Source organism: Panthera leo, chromosome B4 (genome assembly GCF_018350215.1).
Source record: "Panthera leo isolate Ple1 chromosome B4, P.leo_Ple1_pat1.1, whole genome shotgun sequence".
NCBI classification, from domain to species: Eukaryota; Metazoa; Chordata; class Mammalia; order Carnivora; family Felidae; genus Panthera; species Panthera leo.
Window position 1 is genome coordinate 29,388,332 of NC_056685.1, and position 25,611 is coordinate 29,413,942.

The window sequence follows — 25,611 nt, forward strand, 5'->3', positions numbered from 1 at the left end:
CCCCTGTGAAGACATCGGGCCCTGGACTTCAGCTTGTTGGGAGATTTTTGATTACTGATTCAATATTTTTGCTGATTATTGGGCCGTTCAAATTTTCTATTTCTTCGTGTTTTTTTCTGGTAGTTTATATCTTTCTAGGAATTTATCCATTTCTTCCAGATTACTCAATTTATTAACATATAATTTTTCATAATATTCTTTTATAATTGTATTTCTGTGGTGTTGGTTGTGATCTCCCCGTCTCTTTAGTGATTTTTATTTGGGTTCTTTCTCCTTTTTTTGGATAAATCTGGCTAGAGTTATCAATTTTATTAATTCTTTCAAAGAGCCAGCTCCTGGTTTCCTTGATCTGTTCTACTGTTTTGCTTTTTTGTTTGTTTCTATACATTTATTTCATCTCTAATCTTTATTATTTCCCTTCTTCTGCTGGCCCTAGGCTTCATTTCTTGTTGCTTTTCTAGCTTCTTTAAGTGTAAGGTTTGGTTGTGTATTTGAGATTTTTCTTGCTTCTTGAAGTGAGCCTATATTGCTATACACTTCCTTCTTATAATTGCTTTTGCTGCATCTTGAAGGTTTTAGACTATCATTTTTTCATTTTCGTTTGTTTCCATGTATTTTTTATTTCTTCTTTAATTTCCTGATTGTCCCATTCATTCTTTAGTAGGATGTTCTTTAACTTCCATGTATTTGTGGTCTCTCCAAATTTTTTCTTATGGTTGACTTGAAGTTTCATAGAGGTGTAGTTGGAAAATATATATGATATGATCTCAGTCTTCTTTTTTTTACTATTTATGCTTGATTTGTGACACAGAATGTGATCTGTTCTGAAGAATGTCCCATGGGCACTTATAAAGAATGTGTATTCTGCTGCTTTAGGATGAAATGTTCTGACTATATCTTTTAAGTCCATCTGGTCCAATGTATCATTCAAAGCCATTGTTTCCTTATAGATTTTTTGCTTAAATGATCTTTACTTGATGTTAGTGGGATATTAAAGTCACCTACTCTTATTCTATTATTATCAACGAGTTCCTTTATGTTTTTATTAATTGTTTCATATATTTGGGTTCTTCTAAGTTGGGGGCATAAATATTTGCAATTGTTAGATCTTTTTTGATAGAAGCCTTTATTATGATACAGTGTCCCTCTTCATCTCTTGCTACAGTCTTTGGCTTAAAATCTAGTTTGTCTGATATAAGTATGGCTACTCTGGCTTTCTTTTGATGTCCATTAGCATGCTAAATTATTCTTCAGCCTCTCACTTCCAATCTGTAGGCGTCTTCAGTTCTAGAATGAGTCTCTGGTAGGCAGCATTTTGTTTTTTTTGTTTTCATTTTTTTATCCATTCCTAAACTCTATGTCTTTTCATTGGAGCACTTATTCCATTTACATTAAGAATAATTATTGATAAATATTAATTTAATGTAATTGTATTATTTTCAAGTAATTGTTTCTGGAGATTTTCTCTGTTACTTTCTAGTTTTTGTTGCTTTTGGTTTTTCTTTCCACTCAAAGAATGCCTATTAATGTTTCCTGCAGGGCTGGTTTAGTAGTCACGAACTCCTTTAGTTTGTGTTTGTCTGGGAAATGCTTCATCTCTCCATCTATTCTGAATGACAGCCTTCCTGGGTAGAATATTCTTGGTTCCAGATTTTTCCCTTTCAGCACGTTGAATATTGTCTGCCACTCCCTTCTTGCCTGCCATGTTTCTGAGGAGGGATCTTTTGCTAACCTTATTTACTTCCCTTGTAAGAAGGGAATTCTTTTGTCTTGTTGCTTTTAGGATTTTTTCTTTACCTCTATATTTTGCAACTTTATGATATGTCTTGGTGTTAACCAGCTTTTGTTGATTTTGATGGGAGTTCTCTGTGCCTTCCAGATTTGGATGTCTGTTTCTTTCCCCAGATTAGGATGTTTTAAGCTATAATTTTCTCATATAAGCCTTCTGCCAACTTTTACTTCTCTTCTGGAACCTATACAATATGAATGTTATTATGTTTTATGGAGTCACTGAGTTTTCTAAGTCTACATTCATGATCCAATATTTTTATTTCCCTCTTTTTTTCAGCTTCATTTCTCCATATTTTATCTTCTATATCATTTATTCCTTGCTCTCTTACTTCACCCTTGTGGTTATAATATCTAGTCATTTTTGAATCTTGATTATTGTATTTTTGTTTTTGCCTAATTTTTAAGTTTTTTCTCTTTGTGGTAAGATACTCTCCGGAGTCTTCTATGATTTTCTCAAGCCCAGCTATTATCTTTATGATTGTTGATTTAAATTCTGGATCATGCAGGGGTTCCTGGGTGGCTCAGTCAGTTAAGTGTCCAACTTCAGCTCAGGTCATGATCTCACAGTTTGTTAGTTCGAGCCCCACATCAGGCTCTGTGCTGACAGCTCACAGCCTGGAGCCTACTTCAGATTCTGTGTCTTCTCTCTCTCTGCCCCTCCCCAGCACATGTTCTGTCTCTGTCTCTCAAAAATAAATAAACATTAAAAAGTTTTTTTTAAATTCTGGATCATGCATATTACTTATATCTGTTTATATTAGATCCCTGGACATAGCCATTTCTTGTTCTTTCTTTGGAGATGAATTCCTCCATCTTTGCATTTTGTCTAGGTCTCTGTCTTCATCTTTGTGTTATGAAAACCTGTTATATTTCCTGATCCTGAAAGTAGTGGCTTTATGAAGAAGAGGTCTTTTAGTGTCCAGGGCCTGGCACTTTAGGAGGTGTCTCTGGTGTATGCTATGTGAACTCTGCTGCTGTTTTTTGGCTTTTCTTTCTCTCAGGTCAGTCCAATGCAGTTTCTACTTGCCTGCTGGGGGGAGAGTGGACCTTGGCCAGAGTGGTGAGTTTTTACTAGTTGTACTCTGGTCTGCTTGTTAAGAGACCTAATGCTATTTCCACTAGAGCTGAAGCTTTGTAGAACTCTATAGTCAGTGAACATGTGCCTGTTGGGGGTGGGCAGAGGGGTTGTGCTGGTCTTCTGGGGGAAGAACCCACTGCTCTTGTTATCAGGTACAGTTGGCCACAAAAAGCAGCACCTGCACAGTGCAGGGGGTGGAGCTTGGCATAAATGGTTTAGGCTGCCACTGTTGGTGCTGTGCTGTTTACTGAGGTTAGTATATGCTAATGGGTGGGAGAGGTAACTGGCACCAGCAAGCTCCTCAGTCCCAAGAGAGGGAAGCTGGCACCTTTGAGAAGCCCTCTCAGAAGGGCAATATTCCTTGTGTGTCACAGGCATCACTCAGATTGCTGCCTTCAACCTGTCTGGGTCTGGGCCATCTGCCCTCCTGGTAGACCCTTGGGGTCTATCCCACGCAGTCTGGTAGAGTTTTTAAAATCCAAACTTTATGGACCTGTCATGGTGAGGACCTCTGCTGTTGCTCTGGGGGAGGATCTCACCACTCTGGGGTTGCTCAAGTTTGTTCCAGAAGGAAAGTTTCACCAAAGCACCAGAGGTATGGAGTTTGAAGTAAATCACAACAAAAAGCCAGTGTGCAGGTTAGCCACCCTCAGCAGGTGTCTCTGCACATATCCTGAGGTGAAGGGGTGGTAAATGGTACCCACTGGCTCTTTTATCCCTAGAAAGTCAATGCCACCTCTTCTATATATGCTGGGATGTTCCCTGGTGACCCCAGGGTAACCACAGGTCACACTGTGGTCTATTTGCCCTCTTTTTCCATAGGGGCATTGCAGTGCCCTCAGGGTTCCACACCAGCCATGCTACAGACCTCTAAAACTCCAGTCTTTGGGTCCAGCTGGTTGTAAAACTCTTGATAATCAGCCCTTCTCACTTTCCCAGTCAGTGTTTTTGGAAAAGTTTTTCCTTGTCCAATCCCCTCTGTGCTCCTCTCTCCTCCTCCTCCTCCTCCTCCTCCTCCTCCTCCTCTTCCTTCTCTCTCTCTTTCTCTCTCCCTCTCTCCTCTCTCCATGACCAGGTTTCCCTCCCTCTGCAGCACCCATGATCCATTTCTCCTCCAAACCATGTCTCCACACCTCTTACCTTCCAGGATATGACCTTTTCTCTCCCTCTATTTGTGCAGTTCGTTCTTTCAGTTTCCAGATTGATTTCTTGTGTAGTCAGAATGACTTGATATTCATCTAGCTGTGTTCAAGGGATGAGGCAAACCTAAGGTCCTCCTACTCAACCACTTTAGCTCCTCCCTGAGATTTTATATAAGCATATTTTAAAAGAAGGCTAGGTAATAATCATATTTCCTGTCATAATTTTTATATAGCAAAAAGAATGGATCTTTAAAAATAACACTATAACGTCCCAGAGTCTAAGAAAAGAAAGTTTATATAATGTCAGTAACATGATAGATAACAAAACATATAATAGTACATATACTAGGCTAAATAAATATTGATATAGGTCATGATTCTCATTGCTTAATTACAGATATTTTTATCAACATAAAACTAAAAAGAAAAATTCATTATATGTCATCTCAACAGATTTCTTCTGCCTTTATTATAGAACTCAATTTATCTTAATCATTTTAATTAGACCTATCTAGCCTTATCTTTTTCTTACCCTCCCTTTATAAAAGTAGCAATTGCAATAGTTACAATTTATTGAGATGTTTACTATGCACCAGATACTATGGGATCCCATTTTATAGATAGAGGATTAAAGAAAACTTAAAATGGTTAAATGACTTAACTAATATAATCACATAGATTCTAAGAAGAGCCAAGATTTGAATGTAGGATTTCTTTTTCTACTAGGAATTTGTTTTAAAGTCTGTATTCATTAACACTATTTATATATTGATTTTAGTGATTATTTAATTATTATTTCACTTTATAATCCTCAATTCTAAAGGCCCATTTTCTTTTCCTCACAATTGCTCACTCATTATATCAGGGTAAATTTGGGTAAAGCCCTCTGAATTATAGAAAGTGGAGCCAGTTCTAGAACTTTTAGTTAAATCTCAGCTGCATGTACAATGCTGGCTGGACATCCTTCTCTATACAGTCATACCTGACTATGCAGTAGGTATTTTGGAATCCACAGGCTCCAAGAACTCAATATTTTAAAAAAAAACTAATCTTTACTCCAGACATGCTCATCTTAATGTTATCTTTTATTATTATGGCAAATGAACAATACAAATTGTACAAAGAAAACAGCAATAACTAATATGCTTACCACCCAGACCCAGAAACTAGCCTCTGTTGCCTCAATGGCTTCTAGGCCTTTATTTTGTCTATTTATCTGTCTATTATCTATCTATCTACCTATCTATCTATCTATCTATTTATCTATCTATCTATCTATCTATCTGTCAGTCATCATCATCATCATCTTCTTCATCTATGTATCACTTATCTATCTTTGTGGGTACATAAATATTATATACTGTATTCTTCATCTTAACATTAGAATATTACATGTAAAACTAAACATACCCACCTAATCCCCATCATTTGACTGTCACCATGATTTCAAGTTACCTTTTGTCCCTTAAGAGTTAACCGTTAATCTTATTTTCATGTGTGCATTTTATTCCATAGAAATATATGTCATGTGGGGCGCCTGGGTGGCTCAGTTGGTTAAGCGTCCAACTTCAGCTCAGGTCATGATCTCACGGATAGTGTGTTCGAGCCCCGTGTCAAACTCTGTGCTAATAGCTTGGAGCCTTGAGCCTGCTGTGGATTCTGTGTCTCCCTCTCTCTGCCCCTCCCCTTCTCTCTCTCTCTCTCTCTCTCTCCCTCTCTCTCAAAACTAAATAAAAACATTTAAAGAATTTAAAAAAGGAAATATATGTCCTTTTTCTGTACAGTTTCAAAATGTACACTAATAATATAACACATTTTATTATTGGTAGAATTGAATTTAACTGCTGATTAATATTTAGGATGGAGCAAGAAGGTATTATGCTAATCAAAATAAGTTAGAGAAAGACATAATGCCATATTTCACTTGTATATGTGGAATTTAAGAAACAAAACAGATGAGCAAAAGGAAAAAAGAGAGGCAAATCAGAAAACAGACTCTTAACTACAGAGAACAAACTAACGATTATCAGAGGTGGGTGAGGGGATCGGTTAAATAGGTGATGGGGATTAAATAGGTGGGTGGGAATCACTTGTTGTGGTGAGCACCCGGTGTTATACTGAAGTGTTCAATCACTATATTGTACACCTGAAACTAATGTTACACTGTATGTTAACTAACTGGAATTTAAATAAAACTTTAAAAAGAGAGACAGCAGGAAAATAATAGAATTGAAACAAGAACTTACTTCTCAATAACTGCTTTAAACATAAATGGACTAAAATATACAGTCAAAAAGCAGAGACTGGATGAATGGATTTTTAAAAATCCATCAATATGCTGCCTACAAGAGACTCACTTTAGCTTTAAGGATACTCATCAGCCCAAAGTAAATTGATGGAAAACTCCACACAAATGTCAAGCAGAAGAAATCAGAACAAGAGTGGCTACATTTATAGACTTTCAGTTGAAATTGGTCCAAATACACAAAGAAGGTCAGTGAATAGTGAGAAAGGGGTAATTTTAGAAAGAAGATATAATAATAATTATACATGTACATACCTTTATACTAAAGCAGATATGAAGAAAAATTTTATAGGGAGAAATACATAGAGATACAATACAGTAAGGGGCTTCAATACCTTACTTCCGACATTGGATAGATACAGAAAATAAGGACTTAAATAACACTGTAAACCAAATATACCTAACAGACATATACAGAACATTACATATAAAAGCAACAGAATACACATTATTCTTTTTTTTAAAGGGTGTAAATTATTTATTTATTTATTTTTCAATATATGAAATTTATTGTCAAATTGGTTTCCAAACAACACCCAGTGCTCATCCCAAAAGGTGCCCTCCTCGATACCCATCACCCACCCTCCCCTCCCTCCCACTCCCCATCAACCCTCAGTTTGTTCTCAGTTTTTAAGAGTCTCTTATGCTTTGGCTCTCTCCCACTCTAACCTCTTTTTTTTTTCCTTCCCCTCCCCCATGGGTTTCTGTTAAGTTTCTCAGGATCCACATAAGAGTGAAAACATATGGTATCTGTCTTTCTCTGTATGGCTTATTTCACTTAGCATCACACTCTCCAGTTCCATCCACGTTGCTACAAAGAGTCATATTTCATTCTTTCTCATTGCCACGTAGTACTCCATTGTGTATATAAACCACAATTTCTTTATCCATTCATCAGTTGATGGACATTTAGGCTCTTTCCACAATTTGGCTATTGTTGAGAGTGCTGCTATAAACATTGGGGTACAAGTGCCCCTATGCATCAGTACTCCTGTATCCCTTGGGTAAATCCTTAACAGTGCTATTGCTGGGTCATAGGGTAGGTCTATTTTTAATTTTCTGAGGAACCTCCACACTGTTTTCCAGAATGGCTGCACCAATTTGCATTCCCACCAACAGTGCAAGAGGGTTCCTGTTTCTCCACATCCTCGGCAGCATCTATAGTGTCCTGATTTGTTCATTTTGACCACTCTGGCGCAGAATACACATTATTCTTAAGAACACAGGAAGCATTCTTCAGGATAGATCATATGTTGGGCTACAAATTTAAGAAATCATATTAAATATTTTTAATGACCAGAATAGTATGAAGATAACAATCAATAATGGAAAAATTGGAAAATTTTACAAGTATATGAAAATTAGGCAGCACACTCCTGCACAACCAATCAAGAGGTAAATCAGAAAGCATCTTGAGACCAATAAAAATGAAAAACAACGTACAAAAACTTATGAGTTGTAGATATTTACATTAGGAGAAAAGAAAGATCTGAAATGAATAATTTAACTTTATTCTACAAGGAATTAGTAAAAGAAGAAGCCCCAAATTTTTTTGAAGCCCCAAATTAGCAGATATTTGAAGCCCCAAATTAGCAGAAGGAAGGAAATAATAAAAATGATAGCTGAAATAAATGAAACAGAAACTGGAAAGACAATAAAAACAAATCAATAAAACAAAGAATTGGATTTTTTAAAACATAAAATAAATTTACAAACTTTTAGCTGGACAACCAAGAAAAAAAGGAAGGACTCATCTAACTATGATGAGTCTTATGAGTTTTATGACTGAAAAAGGAAACATTAGATCAGTAAAATATAGAATACTGGTTATTAATCCCAAGGGTATAGGGTACTGTTCACCAGTTACTAAACCCAGAGAAGAACTGCAAACAGTTTTTTCCATGTCATTTGACATGAGAGTTGCTAATGAAAACACAATGCAGTCAAGCACTGAACGGAACAACACTTTACGTACATAGAGAGACTAAGCAAGATTAGCTTCAGTAGTGCAGCTTAGTGTTCCATGGTCAGTGAGTCTTTTCCAGTGGCTGATGGCAAGCAGTTTTCCTATGTACATTCCTCCTGTGCCACAGTAGAAGGAACAGTCCCATCTGGGCAGAGGACAGATAAAACACTGGAGTTGTCCAGGTTCCATATGACCCACAAACTCCAAAGACATATTAATCATTCATTGAGTGCACAAAAAAGGAAAGATAATTTTCACACAGTTTGTATGGGTACTATCTCTCTTGGTAAGAAATGTCCCAAACCCAAGACTCATTCTTTTTTTGTTAATATGTATATTTTTAATTCAATTATAATTATCATACAGCATTTTATTAATTTTAGGTGTACAATAAAATAGTTCAACAATTCTATGCATTATTCACTGTTCATCACAATTAGTATACTCTTAATCCTCTTCAACTATTTCACCCATCCACCCACCCCTCCCCAAGGCAGCCACAAGTTTGTTCTCTATGTTTAAGAATCTAGTTTTTATTTATCTCTTTTTTCTTTGCTTGCATGTTTTGTTTCTTAAAATCCACATATGAGTGAAATAATATGGTATTTGTCTTTCTCTGACTGACATATTTCACTTTGCAATAACCTCTAGATCCATCCATATTGTTTCAAATGGCAAGATTTCATTCTTGTTATAGCTGAACAATATTCCATCGTGTGTGTGTGTGTGCGCGTGTGTGCGTGCCATCTCTTTATCCATTCATCATTTGATGCACACTTGGGTTACTTCCATATTTTGGATATTTCAAATAATACTACAATAAACATAGGAGTGCAAATAAGCCCAATAGTGGAATTATTGGATTTTTAATTTTTTGAGGAACCTCCAAATTGTTTTGTATGGTGACTGCACCAACTTGTATACCTACCAACAGTGAACAAGGGTTCCTTTTTCTCCACATCCTCACTACCACGTTTTGTTTCTTGTATTTTTTGACTTAAGCCATTGTGACAGATGTGAGATGATATCTCATTGTGGCTTTGATTTACAATTTCCTAATGATTAGTGATGTTGAGCATCTATTCATGTGTCTGTTGGCCATCTGTATGTCTTCTTTGGAAAAATATTTGTTCATGTTCCGAGCCCACTTTTAATTGGATTATTTGTTTTCTTGGTATTGAGTTGTATAAATACTTTATATATTTTGGATATTGACCCTGTATCAGATATAACATTTGCAAATATCTTCTCCAAATCAGTAGAGTGACTTTTTGTTTTGTTGATGATTTCCTTTGTTGTAAAAAGTTGTTATTTGTTATAGTCCAACAGCTTAAATTTGCTTTTCTTTCCCTTGTCTGAGGAGATATGTCTAAAAAAAATGTTTCTATGGCTAATGTCAAAGAGATTACTGCCTGTTTTCTTCTAGGAATTTTACAGTTTCAGGTCTACATTTAGGTCTCGAATCTATTTTGGGTGTATTGTGTATGGTGAGAGAGAGTAGTCCAAATTCTCTCTTTTGCATGTAGCTGTTCAGGTTTTCCAGCACCATTTGTTGAAGACATTCTTTCTGCCCATTGGATATTCTTGCTTCTGTTGTCATAGGCTAATTGACCATAAAAGAGTGGGTTTATTTCTGGACTTTTTATTCTGTTCTAGCGATCCATGTGTCTATTTTTGAGCCAATATTATACTGTCTTGATTACTACAATTTGTAGTGTATCTTGAAATCTGGGATTGTGATACCTCCAGCTTTGTTTTATTTTTCAAGATTGCTTTGATATTCTCTCTTTTGTGGTTCCATACAAATTTTAAGATACTTTCTCCTAGTCCTGTGAAAATGCTATTTGTATTTTGATAGGGATTTCATTGAATTGGTTGATTACTTTGCATGGTATGGACATTTAAATTAACAATATTAGTTCTCCCAATTTGAGTGGAGCATCATTACTTGTGTCGTCTTCAGTTACTTTTATCAATGTTTTATGGTTTTTGTAGTGAAGGTCTTTTACCTTCTTGGCTAAGTTTATTCCTAGGAATTTTATTCCTTTTGTTGGTGCAATTGAAAATGGGTTGTTTTGTTTTTTAAGTTTTTATTCAAATTCCACTTAGTTAACTTACGGTGCAAGTTTCAGGTAAACTTAGTTTCAGGTAAACAATGTAGTGATTTAAGAAACAACACAGGTGGACAGAGTATAGGAATAAACCTAACCAGAGGTAAAAGATCTATACTGTGAAAATGATAAAACACTAATGAAAGAAATTGAAGATGACACAAATAAATGGAAAAACAACCCATCTCATTTACTGGAAGAACAAATATTTTTAAAATGTATTTATTTCCCAAAATAAATCTAAAATATACATTTAATGCAATCCTTATCAAAATACCACTAACATTTTTCACAGAGCTATAACAAACAATTCTAAAATTTGTATAGAACCACAAAAGACTCCAGATAGCCAAAACAATTTGGTAAAACAAAAGCAAAAATGGAGGAATCACAACTCCAGGCTTCAAGTTATATTGATCAAAGCAGTATGATAATGGCACAAAAACAAACACATAGATCAAAAGAACAGAATAGAAAACCCAGAAATGAACCCACAACTATATAGTTAATTGATTTTTGACAAACAAGGAAATAATATCCAATGGGAAAAAGTTCATGTACTTTTTTTTCTTTTTTTATTTTCTGTTTGATCCATTAGTATTTTAGTAGCATGTTGTTTAATCTGCATGTATTTTTGATCTTGCCAGATTTTTTTCTTGTGATTGACTTCTAGTTTCATAGTGTTATGGTCAGAAAAGGTGCATGGTATGACTTCAAAGGTTTTGTATTTTATTCAGGCCTGTTTTGTGACCTAATATGTGATCTATTCTGGAGAACGTTTTATGTGCAATTGAAAATAATTCAAAGCCATTGCTTTTTGTTGATTTTATGTTTAGATGATTTGTCCTGTGATGTAAATGAGGTGTTAAACTCCCCTCCTATTATTGCAATAGTTTGTTATAATTTTATGTGGTTCAGTGTTCCCATGCTTGGTACATATATATTCACAATGTTAGATCTTCTTGTTGTATTGTGTAGTGCCCTTCTTTGTTTCTTGTTACAGTCTTTGTTTTAAAGTCTAGTTTGTCTAATAGAAGTATTGCTACTCTTTTTGATATCCATTTGTGTGGTAGATGTTTCTCCATCCCCTTTCTTTCAATGTACAGGTGTCTTTAGGTCTAAAATGAGTCTCTTGTAGGCAGCATGTGGTTGGTCTTGATTTTAATCTACTCTTACACCCTATGTCTTTTGATTGCAGCATTTAACCCATTTACATTAAAAGTAATTACTAATATATATGTGTTTATTGTGATTTTGTTAGTTGTTTTGTCATCATTTCTGGATATTTTCTCTGATCCTTTCTTGTTTTGTCACTCTTAGTCTCTCCTTTCCTATCAAAGAGTCCCCTTTAATATTTCCGGAGGGCTGCTTTATTGCTCACAAACATCTTTAGTTTTTGTTTGTCTGGGAAACTCTTTACCTCTCCTTCTATTCTGAATTGTAGACTTGCTGGTGGAATATTATTGGCAGCAGATTTTTCCCATTCAGCACTTTGAATATATCATGTCACTCCCTTCTGTCTTGCCAAGTTTCTGTTGAGAAATCTACAGCTAGGTTTATGGGTCTTCCCTTGTAAGTTAAGGATTTCTTTTGTATTGCTGCATTTAAGGTTTTTTTCTTTATCACTATATTTTGTAAATTTAATTACAATATGTCTTGGTGTTGGTCTCTTTTGTTGCTTTTGATGGGAGTTCTCTGTGTCTCCTGGATCTGGATATCTGTTTCCTTCCCAAGATTAGGGAAGTTTTCAGCTATTATTTCTTCAAATAAATTTTCTGCCCCCTCTTCTTGCTCTTCTTTGGGAACTCCTATTATACAAATGTTATTATGTTTGATGGAGTCTCTGAATTTCCTAAGTCTATACTTATGTTGCATAATTCTTCTTTCTCTTTTCAGTTCAACTTCATTAATTTCTAATAGTTTGTCTTCTGTTGTTAATAATTCATTCCTCTGCCTCAAGCATGTTTCTAATTTGCTTATTGCAGTCTTAATCTTGAATGATTTTTTTTTTACCTCTTTTATCTCTGTGGTATGGGTCTTATTCATGTCTTCCTTTCTCAAGCCTAGTGAGTATCCTTATGCTTGTTGCTTTAAATTCTCCATTAGGAATGTTACTTCTATATGTTTTGCTTAGATCTCTGGCCATGGCTGTATTTTGCTCTTGCATTTGGGATGAATACCTCCATCCTGGCACTTTGTCTCAGTCTCTGCCCTGTTCTGTTTGTTAGAAAAGCCAGTTATGTCTACTACTTGTGACATTATGAATAAGAGGTCATGTATTGCCCAGGGCCTGTCACTTCTGGAAATGTCCCTACTGTGTGTTGTGTGTACTTTGCTGTTGTGTTTTGGTTGCTCTGTCATCTGAAGAGACTCTCCTTGCCTGCTGTGGGCAGTGTTTGGTCCTTTGCCTGAATGTAGTGGGTTTTAACCAGGTGTGCTTGGTCTGTTTGTGAAATGAGGCCTGACACCACCAGAACTGAAAACCTGAAGGCCAGACACTCTACCAGAACTGAAAGCCTACAGAACCCTCTGGTTGGGAGACATGGTATGGGCAGAGATTTGTACTGGTTTCTGGGGGAGGGACCCACCACACTGTCTAAGGCAAGTTCAACTGAGAACGGCAGTCCCACCAGCATAGGGCTTGGTGTATAAAGTTAGGCAGCCAGTGTCAATGCTGTGCTGCTTCCCACAGGTATGCTGAGGGAAGGAAATTGGGAAATTGTGCCAGCCAATTCCTTTGTTCCTGGAGAGGTGTCACCGTGAGTGCTGCCTCTCACTGACACACTCTGAGAAAAGCAAATAATCTCTCCTCTGTGCCCCAGGTGTTCTTCTGATCACTGTTTCCAAGTTGTCTGCCTCCAGGTTGTTCCCCTGCCTTCTCTCCAGGAGCAGTGCAGCGTCCTCTGAGCTCTTTGCCAGCAAAGCCCACTGACCTTTAAAACTCTAGGCTCTAAGGACACCTGGTGGCTAAGTCGGTTAAGTGTGTTTGAATTTGGCTCAGGTCACCATCTCACAGTTCATGAGTCTGAGCCCTGTTTTGGGTTCTCTGCTATCAGCTGGCAGCCTACTTAGGATCCTCTGTTCCGCTCTCTATGTCCCTCTACCACTGGTTCTCACTCTCTCTCTCTTTCAAAAATAAATAAATATTAAAAAAAAAACAACTTTCCAGGCTTTAAGTACACTGATTGCAATAACTCACAAAATTCAGCCCCTCTAATTTTCCAAGCCAGTGGATTTGGGAAAACATTCTCCTTGTGCAATCTCATGTGTTTCCTCTCTCTCTCAACCTTCTCTGTAACCACAGCTCCCTCCCGTCTGCAACACCCATAATTCATTTCTCCCCTAAACCAATTCTGCATACTTCCTACCTTCTTTTATATGGGCTTTTTCTTCCCTCTTATGAATTTGTTCTGTCAATCTTCAGGTTGATTTCTGGAATATTTAGGATGTTTGGTAGTTATTTAAGTTGTATTTGTGGGAAGAAGTGAGCCCAGGGTCCTCCTACTCAGCTGTCATCTTTCCTTAAAACCCAGAAGAATTAATATTGTTAAAATACCCATACAACCCAAAGCCATCTATAGATTTAATGTGGTCACTATGAATGGCAATTCCACAGCAATAGAAAATATATCATAAAAATTGTGTGAGAAAGAAGAAAGAAAGAAAGAAAGAAAGAAAGAAAGAAAGAAAGAAAGAAGGAAAGAAATCTACAAATAGCCAAAGCTATCTTAAGAAAGAAGAACAAATTTCCAGGCATCAGTCTTCCTGATTTTAAACTATATACTACAAAATTATTGTAATCAAAACTGGCATAAAACACAGTCACATAGACAAATGTAATGGAACCAAGAGTTCAGAAATAAACCTATGCCAGATACAGTCAACTAATATTATGCAAGGAAGCCAAGAATACTCAATGAGGAAATAAATTGTGTTGAAAAACATGAATATCCACATGAAAAAGAATAAAATTGATCCCTTATATACAAAAATCAACATAAAATGGATTAAAGAATAAACTGTGACAGTTTAGAAGAATCTCCTAGAAGACAGGGAAAAAGCTCTTTGATATTGATTTTGGCAATGACTTTTTAGGTAAGATACCCAAGGCACAAGCAACAAAAGCAAGTAGGACTAACCAAACTTAAAATCTGCACAGCAAAAGAAACAATCAGCAAAATGAAAAGGAAACCTGAAGAATAGGAAAAAATATTTATAAACTGCATATTGTATAAGAGGTCAATATCTAAAATATATCATATAACTCAATAGCATTAACACTAATCCAATTAAAACTGGGTAGAGGACCTGAATGTATACATTTTTCCAAAGAAAACATTCAAATCACAAGCAGGTAGGTGAAAAGATACTGAATGTAACTAATTGTCAAGGAAATACATATCAAAATCACAATAAGATATTATCTCACACCTGTTAGAATGGTTATTATTAAGGAGATAAAAAATAACAAGCGCTGGTGAGGATGTGGAGAAAAGGGAACCTGTATGCACCTTTGGTGGGAATGTAAATTGATACCTCCAATGGAAAACAATATGGAGGTTACTAAAAAATAAATAAATAAAATAAAATAAATAGAATTATTGTGTGATTGAGCATTCTAACTTCTAGGTATGTATCTGAAGAAAATGAAATCAGAACCCTAAAGAGATATCTGCACTCCCACGTTCATTGCAGCATTATTCACCTTAGCCAAGATAAAGAAAAAATCTATGTATCTTTTTGGCAAATAAATGGATAAAGGAAATGTGGTAAATATATAAAGTGGAATATTATTCAGCCATAAAAAAGAAAATTTTCTTTGAAACAACATGGATAGACCTTGAAACTATTATGCTAAGTGAAATAGGTCAAACAGGAATGTCAAGTACTGTATTATCCCATTTATATATGTCATCACAAAGTGCTAACTCATGGAACCATAGAGTATAATAGTGGTTGCCAGGGGCCTGAGAGTAGGAGAAATGGGGAAATGTTGGTCAAAGATTACAAACTTCAATTTATAAGATTAATAAGTTCTTGCGATGTAATATACAGCATGGTGACTATAGGTAGCCATACTCTATACTGGAAAATTCCTAGGAAAGTACATCTTAAATGTTGTCACTATAAATGTAATATATTTTATTTATATTATATATTTTATATATTAAAGACTAAACAGTGTATATTTATATATACTTATTACATATACTTGTTTATATATGTGCTAATATATGTATCTATTTTATGCATATATGTAAGGTGGTAGACATGTTAACATTGTGGTATTCAATTTGCAATATATAAGTGTGTCAAATTATTAAACTGTAAACCTTAAACTTATACAATTTTATATGGCGATTATATCTCTATAAATTTGGGGAAATTTAAAAAGGAATGTATGTTTAAGTTTTGTAAGTTATATTTACCTTAAGATAATCTTCCATCATTTCTCTTGAGAACCATTATTATAATAACTATATTATAGATGACCTAGCTTGTATTTTGGGAATAAACCCTACTAGATGATGCCATGCTGTTTTTTTAATAATTCTCAATTCTATTTCCTTACTTATTAATTTAAGATTTTTGCATTTTTATTCTAAATCAGTACTGTTAATGTGGCCGCCACTAGCCACATATGAATATTGAGCACTTTAAATGCAGGTAGTCTGAATTGAGATATACTATAAGTGTATCACACATACAAGTATTTGAAGACCTGCTATGAAATTACTATAAATTAATTTATATTATATATATTTTTTTCTGTGTAGTATTTTTATATCCCTATGCCAATTATGTCTGTCAATGTTAATACCCTTGCAGTGACTATTTTGACTTTGTAAAAATAAATTCTCTTTTTATGTGCTATGGCATAGGATGTAATATAAAGAAGCCCACACATTAAAATATGTGGGCCTGTAACTTTTGAAAAGGTTAGCTTAATTGTGAATTTTAATTTTTAATTGTTTTTTCCATTTTTTCTGGTATATTTTGCTCATTGGTATTGTTTTTGGAAGTGCTGATTTCCTCAAGATTTTAAATCTTATTTTCCTGTTACTAGATGATAGATATACTGGTATATATAGGTAAATAATGATGTTTAACAAAGAAATATAACCTAGTTATTGGCTCTTAAATCCTACCCATATGTTAGAATTAATTCTTTTCTAAAATTAGGTAATTCTTTTGTGACAATAGCTGATGATTTCCTTTGTCCTACAAACATGCATAAAACTTTTTTATTACTTGAAAATATTTTACAATCTTGGAATCCCTTGCAAATATCTACATTTCTGGATTCCCTTGAGAATGTTGATGACCCAGGAACACCAGGCCTGCATTTGTAACAGTCAATTGGAGTAATAGCTTTTTATTTTTAATAAATGTATACTCTCCATTTCACTTCTGTTATTCATGCCACTCCAAACATCACCAGGTCATTTCACTCACATTGCATGCTTAGTCCTGGTAGACCTTTGAGTCTACTACCTAGAGACTAGGTTTTGGATTCTAAAAGAACAAAATTCATTTCAAGATTTTGCACTTGAGAATATGAATTTCCAAAATATTCGTAATCTTTCTCAGCTCTACTTCCCTTATCTATTAGATGGGAATGAAGTACCTACTTCCTAGAATTATTGTGAGGATTAAAAGAGATGATATTTGAAAAATGCTTAGTATATTATCTGACATATGGTAAATATTTGATAAAGTTTTAAAAATTATTAGACATGTTTGTATTCAATTGGATAATGCATGTTAAATTGTGAAGTAAATAAGGTTAAGGGGTGTACTTGTGATGAGCACAGAGTGTTGTATGTAAGTGTTAAATCACTAAATTGTACACCTGAAACTAATATTAACTAACTGGAATTTAAATAAAAACAAAACAAAAAAATAAGGCTAGAGACACCTCAGATGGCTCAGTTAAGGGTCCAGCTCTTAATTTCAGCTCAGGTAATAATCTCAGGCTCATGAGATAGAGCCCCAAATCAGGCTCTGCACTGACAGCACAGACCCTGCTTGGGATTCTCTCTCTCTCTCTCTCTCTTTGCCCCTCCCCTGCTCATGCTAAAAATAAATAAACAAACAAACAAACAAACAAATGAACGAGCTTAAAAAATAAGGCTGAATAACTATATGGTAAAATATTTCTAATTGATTTTATGTGCTATAATTTTACTGTAAATAAAATTTTAGTTTTAAATCAACTAATTTGGCAATCTGTTATTATTCCAGTCAAAAATGAAGTAGCCTCAGAACTTCCAGATATGGCAGATATTCCAGCAATTAATCCATCAATTAGTGATCTAATACTTCAATTAGATTTAAACAAAGTAATAGGTAAGTAGAAATTTATGATGTTTGGGCAAGTAAAACACAGTCTAAGACTTAAAGTATTTCAGCTCTAGTTCTGTTGTTAAAAGAAGATAAGAAATTCAAATGTAGGGCAGCCTTTCTCAATTTAAAAATAATTTTATTCTAATCAATCTATATATCAATTAATATTCAGCTTTAAGTGAGTTAATTATGTGCTCATTAATCCACCAAACAAGCTTTCATTAGGTAATGCTTAATAGTTTTCCTTTCCTGTTTATAAAACAAAAATATATAGGATTCTCCCTAGATTGTGAATTTTTATAACAAACTTGATGTTATATGATCAGTTTCTTAGAGAAAATAATTTTGATTTCTTATATCATTTGTAATAACAAGATGGAATAAGAAAAATGGTACTTTCACAAGATAGGCAATATAGCTGCTTTTTGATCTACTTATCACAAAGTTTGGACTTCTTTTTTTTGAAGTTGAGTCTTTTCATTTATTTATAGTCCTTCTGTATTTTTATTATTATTTACTTTATTTATTTTTAATTTACATCCAAGTTAGTTAGCATATAGTGCAATGATTTTAGGAGTAGATTCCTGCTGGAGTCCAGCTCCAGCAGGTCCAGGGGTTCCCGAAGGATGAATAGCGTCGGCGAAAAAGTGAAAATAAAACAAAACTAAAACAAAAATAAAAATAAAAAACTAAAATAAAAAACTAAAATAAAAAACTTAAATAAAAATGGACATAAACAACAGCAGCGTGTTGAACTGGCCGATTTATAGCAGTAAACGTGGCATTATATATACTAGTGATTTTCTTGTAACATACGTCATCTATGTTTTTCTAACATTACCCAATTCTAAAATTGTTCCTTTGTATAATCACCCAAAAAGGAACATCATGATTGTTTTGTCATAACGTTACCTCCTGCCCTTTGCTTATTGATTAATTTCTTTTATTGTTTTTATTATGTATCTATGTTTATCTATAATTTATAAAGTATTTGCTTTGCTGTTTTCACGAAAGATCATTTATCTCTCAACACCTCAAGTGGAACAGTTACAAGGACATGACCTCTTAGTTGTTTCCCTGAGCCATTTGTGGTTTTGAAGAACAAAAGTGTTCGCCTGGGTCTGAGGTGTCAGAAAGGGGGCCAAGAGGGCCTTAGAAACCCATGCTTTATACATTCTCAGAGAGACAGTGCACCTAGCAACCGATGAACCATTCTGTACTTTAACCGACTAGGTTCAATCATCATCTGGAATGCCTCCTGGGGGCCAAGTGGGCCTAGGGGTTAGAGTGACCTGTGTCCATAGATATACTCCTTAGTTACCGGAGTGGGGCTTTCAAATCCATATGTCTCTCTTATACAGGCCCTTTTTGCTGGCAAAGGTATGAGGCGTCCATCCATAGGGGATGGTAAGGGCTAAACGTAAGGCCACACAATTTCTTGCGGAACCTTATTTTCTTTCCTACTGGTTCTTTTCCCAGAGGGCCTGTCAAGGGCAATTCTCCAACAGACAATACCCCGGGTAGTTTTAAGGCCAAACTACCTAAAAGCAGGAGTACAAGAAGCTTCACTGTCGGTGGGCTACCTTGCAGTCACCAATCCGTCCACAGCCCGGGCTTTGCCACTCAAGTGGGGATAGCTCAGCTTCCAGCAGATTCCTTAATGTCCCTTTCCCATTTAGCCCATCTCCCCCTCCCACAATCCCTCCAGCAATCTTCTGTTCCCTATAGTTAAGAGTCTCTTATGTTTTGTCCCCCTCCTCGTTTTTATATTATTTTTGCTTCCCTTCCCTTATGTTTATCTGTTTTGTACCTTAAATTCCTCATATGAGTTAATTCGTATGATATTTGTCTTTCTCTGACTGACTAATTTCATTAGCATAGTACCTTTTAGTTCCATCCATGTAGTTGCAAATGGCAAGATTTTATTCTTTTTGATTGCTAAGTAATATTACATTGTATATATACTACATCTTCTTTATCCATTTATCCATCAATGGACATTTGGGCTCTTTCCATACTTTGGCTGTTGTCAATAGACCTGCAATAAATATTTGGGTGCATGTGCCCCTTTGAATTAGAATTTTTGCATAAAATAAAAATCCCAAAAGAGACCACAGGCAATAATATCTGTGACAGCTGTTGTGGCAACTTTTTTTTTCTAGATGTGTCTCCTGAGGCAAGGGAAACAAAAGCAAAAATGAGCTATTGGGACCTTATCAAGATAAAAAGCTTCTGCACAGTGAAGGAAACAATCACCAAAACTAAAAGGCAACTGACAGAATGGGAGAAGATATTTGCAAATGACATCAGATAAAGGGTTAGTATCCAAAATATATAAAGAACTTATTAAACTCAACACCCAAAAAACAAATAATCCAGTGAAGAAATGGGCAAAAGGCATGAATAGGCATTTTTCCAAAGAAGACATCCAGATGGCTAACAGACACAAGAAAAGATGCTCAACATCAATCATCATCAGAGATATACAAATCAAAATCATGATGAGATACCACCTCACACCTGCCAGAATGGCTGAAATTAACAATACAGGAAACAACAGATATTGGCAAAGATGCGGAGAAAGGGGAACCCTCTTACACTGTTGGTGGCAATAGAAACTAGAGCAGCCACTTTGGAAAACAGTACCTGGGTTCCTTGAAAGGTAAAAAATAGATCTACTCTATGACCTAGGAATTGTATTACTTGGTATTTACCCAAAGGATACAAAAGTACTGATTTGAAGGGAAACACATACCCCAGTGTTTATAGCAGCATTATCAACAATAGCCAAACTATGGAAAGAGCTCAAATGTCTGTTGACTGATAAATGGATAAAGAATGTGTTGTGTGTATGTATGTGTGTGTACTTTGTGTGGATGAAACTAGAATGTATTATGCTAAGTAAAATAAGTCAGAGAAAGACAGATACCAAATTATTTCATTCATATGTTGAATTTAGGAAACAAACAGATGAACAAATGGGAAGGAGATGGAAAAGAAAGAGAAACAAACCATAAGAGACTGTTAATAGAGAACAAACTGAGGGTTGATTGAGGGAGGTAGGAGGGCTGGGCTAAATGGGTGATGGGTGTTGAGGAATGTACTTGTTATGATGAGCACTGGGAGTTATATGTAAGCGATGAATCACTAAATTCTACTCCTGAAACAAATATTTGAAAATAAAAGAAATACCAATGGCATTTTTTACAAAAATGTTTAAAAACTACACTAAAATTTTCATAGACCACAAAAGACTGCAAATAGCTAAAGAAATCTTGAGCATGATGGGCAAGGCTAGAGACATCACATAGTCTGATTTCAAACTATATTACAAAGATACAGTAATCAGGACAATATGTTGTTGACATAAAAATAGGTAAATAATTCCATGGAACAGAATACAGAGCACAGAAATAAACCCACTTACATATGGTCAACTGATTTTTTGACAGATACCAAAAATATACAATGGGAAAAGCATAGTTTATTCAATGCTGTTGGGAAAACTGGGTAACTTTATGCAAAAGAGTGATCACCTATTTTCATAATACACAAAATCAATTCAAATGGATTAAAGACTTAAATCCTAAAACAATAATACTCATAGAAGAAAACACAGGGGGATATCTTGATGTTGCTCTAAGCAATAATTTTGGATTTGACATCAAAAGCACAAGCACAAAAGAAAAAAGTAGGACTACATCAAACTAAAACACTTTTGTATAGCAAAAGAAACAATCACAAAATGAAGAGGCAATCTACAGAACAGGAGAAAGTATTTGTAAACTACATATCTGATAAGAGGTTAATATCCAAAATATATAATGAACTTCTACAACTCAATGGAAAAATCACCAATAATTCATTCACAATCACAATAACTTAAGTATCTGAACAGATATTTTTCCAAAGAAGACATATAGATGCCCAAGAGACACATGAAAATATGCTCAACATCATTAATCATCAGGGAAATGCAAATCAAAACCACAATGAAGTATCAGCTCACACTTTTTGGAATGGCTATGATCAGAAGACATGGGATAACAAGTATTGGTGAGAATGTGAAGAAAATATAACTCTTGTACACTGTTGATTATAATATAAATTTGTGCAGCTATTATGGAAAATATTAGTTTCTTTTTCTTTTAATGTTTATTTATTAAATAATAATAAATTTTTTATTTTTATTTTTATTATTTATTTTATTTATTATTTTTATTTTATTTTATTTTTCTTTTTTCTTTAATATTTTATTATTATTTAATAAATATATGGAGGTTTTAAAAAAATTAAAAATAGAACTACCATATGGTTTAGCAGTCACACACCTGGATTTATATCTGAAGAAAAGGAAATCATTATCTCAAAGGAACATTTGTACACCCATATTTATAGTGGCATTATTTACATTAGCCAAGATGGAAATAACCTAACTACTCACCATCCATTGACGACTGATGGATAATAGATAACGAATAATGAATATATATGTAGATATCTATGTGTATGTGTACACAAACATGTATGTATATACATATATATCTAACATATATATGCATATATATATATAATTTTGCCATAAAAATGAAGGAAATACTGCCTCTTGAAAACATGAGGATAAACCTGGAGAGTGATTGGTCAAAGGGTTCAAACTTTTAGTTATTAGGTAAGTAAATTCTGAGGATTATATCTAATAATACTCTATTGCTTATGTGATATTTGATAAACACTCTCACTAAAAAGGAAGGGAGGGAAGGAGGGACAGAGGGAGAAGAAAAGAAAGAAAGAAAGAAAGAAAGAAAGAAAGAAAGAAGAAAGAAAGAAAGAAAAGAAAGAAAGAAAAAGAGGAGGGGAGGGGAGGAAGGAAGGGAAATTCACTATGTGAAGTCATGGATGTGTTAACTTGATTGTGACAACAATTTTACAATGTGTACAAATATCAAATCGTTGTGCTGTGCACTTTAAATATATTATAATTTTATTTGTTAATTACACTTCAATTGAGGTGGAAAAAATGGATATGTCATAAAGGCATGGAGAAAAATATGCATGAATAGCTGTATTAGGATCAGAAAAAGCAGACTTAAAAAAAGAAAAAGAGTTCAAGGAAAGAAAAATTACCAGGGATAAATAGAAGTGTTAAGTAATAATAAAAGAACAAATTCTCCAAGAATATATAATATTCCTTAATGTGTGTATGCCTTAACTCATATGTGCCAAAATACATAGGCAAAAACTGGACTATAGATAAAACTATAAGGAGAAATAAACACATCCGTTATTATACTTGCAGACTTCACCCTTCTATCAGAAATGACTATAACCAGCAGGCAAAAAAATCAATAATAACATAGGTGAACTCAACAACACCATCAATCAACTGCATCTAATCGATATCTATCTGAATACCCCATCCACAATAGCAGAATACGCATTGCTTTCAAACTCACAAGCTATATTCACAAAGATGGACCACATTTTAAGATAGAAATAGTGTGTTAAAAATTTGTCTAAAATAGAAATCACACAAATCATGCTCTCAGCCCATAGTGAAATTAAATGAGAAATCAGTGACACATGTAGATGGAAAATCTCAAAATATTTGAAGATGAAACAATATACCTCTAAAGTGCATGTTCAAAGAAGAAGTGTCAAAATAAGTTTAAAAAATTTGAACTAAGTGAAAATTACAATATTGCTTATCAAAATGTGTGTGATAAAACAGTGAAAGGAGTGCTTAGAAGGAAATTTATAGCGTTGAGTTAATATATTAGAAAATAAGAAAGTAAAAAATCAATAATCTCTCCTCCCCCTTAGGAAACTAGAAAAAGAGAAGCAGAAAAATTGTGATGAGTTTGGACTTCTTTAAAATTAATACTTACATTTTGTGAATGACATTTTTAAGAGAATTAAAAGACATACTATATATTGATAGAAAATATTTGCCGAACACGTATCTCATATAAAGTATTTGTGTTTGAAATATATAAAAATAATCAAACATTAAAAAAAACAATGCTATTTTAAAACTTAAAATATCTGAACATCCATCTCTTCAAAGAAGATAGAAGATGACAAGTAAGCATAATGAAATCATCAAATGTCATTAGGAAATTGCAAATAAAAACAATGAAATACCTAATGAGATACACCTATGAGAATGGCTAAGCCAAAAACTGACAACACAAAATGTAGTAAAGTATAAGGAATGCATGAACTCTCATTTATTGTTTTTGAAGATGCAAAATGCTATACCCACTTTGGAAGACAGTTTGACATTTTTATAAAGGTCAACATTATCTTACCATACAATCCAGTAATTATGCTCCCAAGTGTTTACCCAAATGAAACCTTATATCCAGGCAATAACCTGCACATGAATATTTATAGCAGGTTTACCTATAATTGCCCCATTTTGGAAGCAACAAAGATGTTTTCCAATAGGTTAATGGATTAACAACCTGTGGTACATTTATATAATGGTATATTATTCAACAATAAAAAGAATTGGGCTATCAAGCTACAGAAAGACATGGCAGGAACTTAAGCACACATTACTAAGTGACAGGAGCCAGCTTGGAAAAGCTATATTATTTCAACTATATACCACTCTGAGAAAGGCAAAACTATACAGATAGTTAAAATTTCAGAAGTAGCCAGGGGTTCAGATTGAGGAGTAATGACGAGTTGGAGCACAAGGAATTTTCAGGGTGTTGAAACTATTTTGTATAATAATATAGTGGTGGACACATGATACTATATATTTGTCAATATCTGTAGAATTGTACAACAAAAGGAGTTACTAACATAAACTATGAATATTATTAGTAACTCATCAACATTGGTTCATCAACTGCAACAAATATATTATCTAAAATAGGATGTTAATAACGGGAAATTGTGTGTTAGGGGAAAGAAGTATTTGGGAACTCTGTACTTTCTGTGTAACTTCTCTGAAACCCTAAATTGCTCTAGAGAAAAAACTACTAAAAATTTTTTTGAAAGGATACAAAAATACTAATTTGAAGGGATACACGTACTCTGATGTTTATAGCAACATTACCTACAATAAATGAAAATAGTCTGTCTATCAACTTATGGATGGATAAAGAAGAGGTGAAATATGTATATATATATATATATATATATATATATATATTACAACTCACAAGACTTTATATATATATATGTAATATATATGAAATTATATATATATATATATATATATATATATATATATATATACACACACACACATATACATACATACATATAGGGTAGTTCTATTTTGACTCTTTGAGGAACCTCCATACTGTTTTCCAGAGTGACTGCACCAGTTTGCATTCCCAACAACACTGTAAGACGGTTCCCCTTTTTCCACATTGTCACCCACATTTGTTGTTTCCTGTGTTATTAATTTTAACCATTCTGACAGATGTCAGAATATCTCATTAAAGTTTTGATTTCTAATTCTCTGATGATGCGTGATGTTGAGCATCTTTTCATGTGTCAGCCATCTCGATGTCTTCTTTGGAAAAATGACTATTCATGTTTTCTGCCCATTTTTCAACTGGGTTATTTGCTTTTTGGGTGTTGAGTTTTCTAGGTTCCTTACATATTTTTGGATACTAACCCTTTGTCAGACATATCATTTGCAAATATCGATTCCCATTCCATAGGCTGATTTTTAGTTTTGTTGATTTTTTCCTTCACTGTGCAGAAACTTTTTCTCTTGATGAAGTCCTGATAGTTTATTTTAGCTTTTGTTTCCCTTGTCTCAGGAGATGTATCTAGTAAGAAGTTGCTAGTCAAACAGGTTACTGCCTGTGTTCTCCTGTAGGATTTTGATGGTTTCTCATCTCACATTT

The 25,611-nt window shown here is 34.3% G+C and overlaps 1 protein-coding gene across 24 annotated transcripts in view; it reads left to right on the forward strand.

The window, feature by feature from the left end:
* LOC122224032 (coiled-coil domain-containing protein 7-like) overlaps positions 1-25,611 on the forward strand; it is a 233,006-nt gene that overhangs the window by 162,582 nt on the left and 44,813 nt on the right. For 21 of the 24 annotated variants that reach the window (XR_006204633.1, XR_006204632.1, XM_042945283.1 and 18 more), the window contains one exon: positions 17,639-17,743. The exons of the other annotated variants lie outside the window; for them this stretch is intronic. Coding sequence is in view for 19 of the 21 variants with exons in the window: in XM_042945283.1 (XP_042801217.1) it covers positions 17,639-17,743 (105 nt within the window). In the remaining 2 variants the exon portion in view is untranslated. The remainder of the gene's footprint in view (positions 1-17,638; positions 17,744-25,611) is intronic. 24 annotated transcript variants of the gene reach the window in all.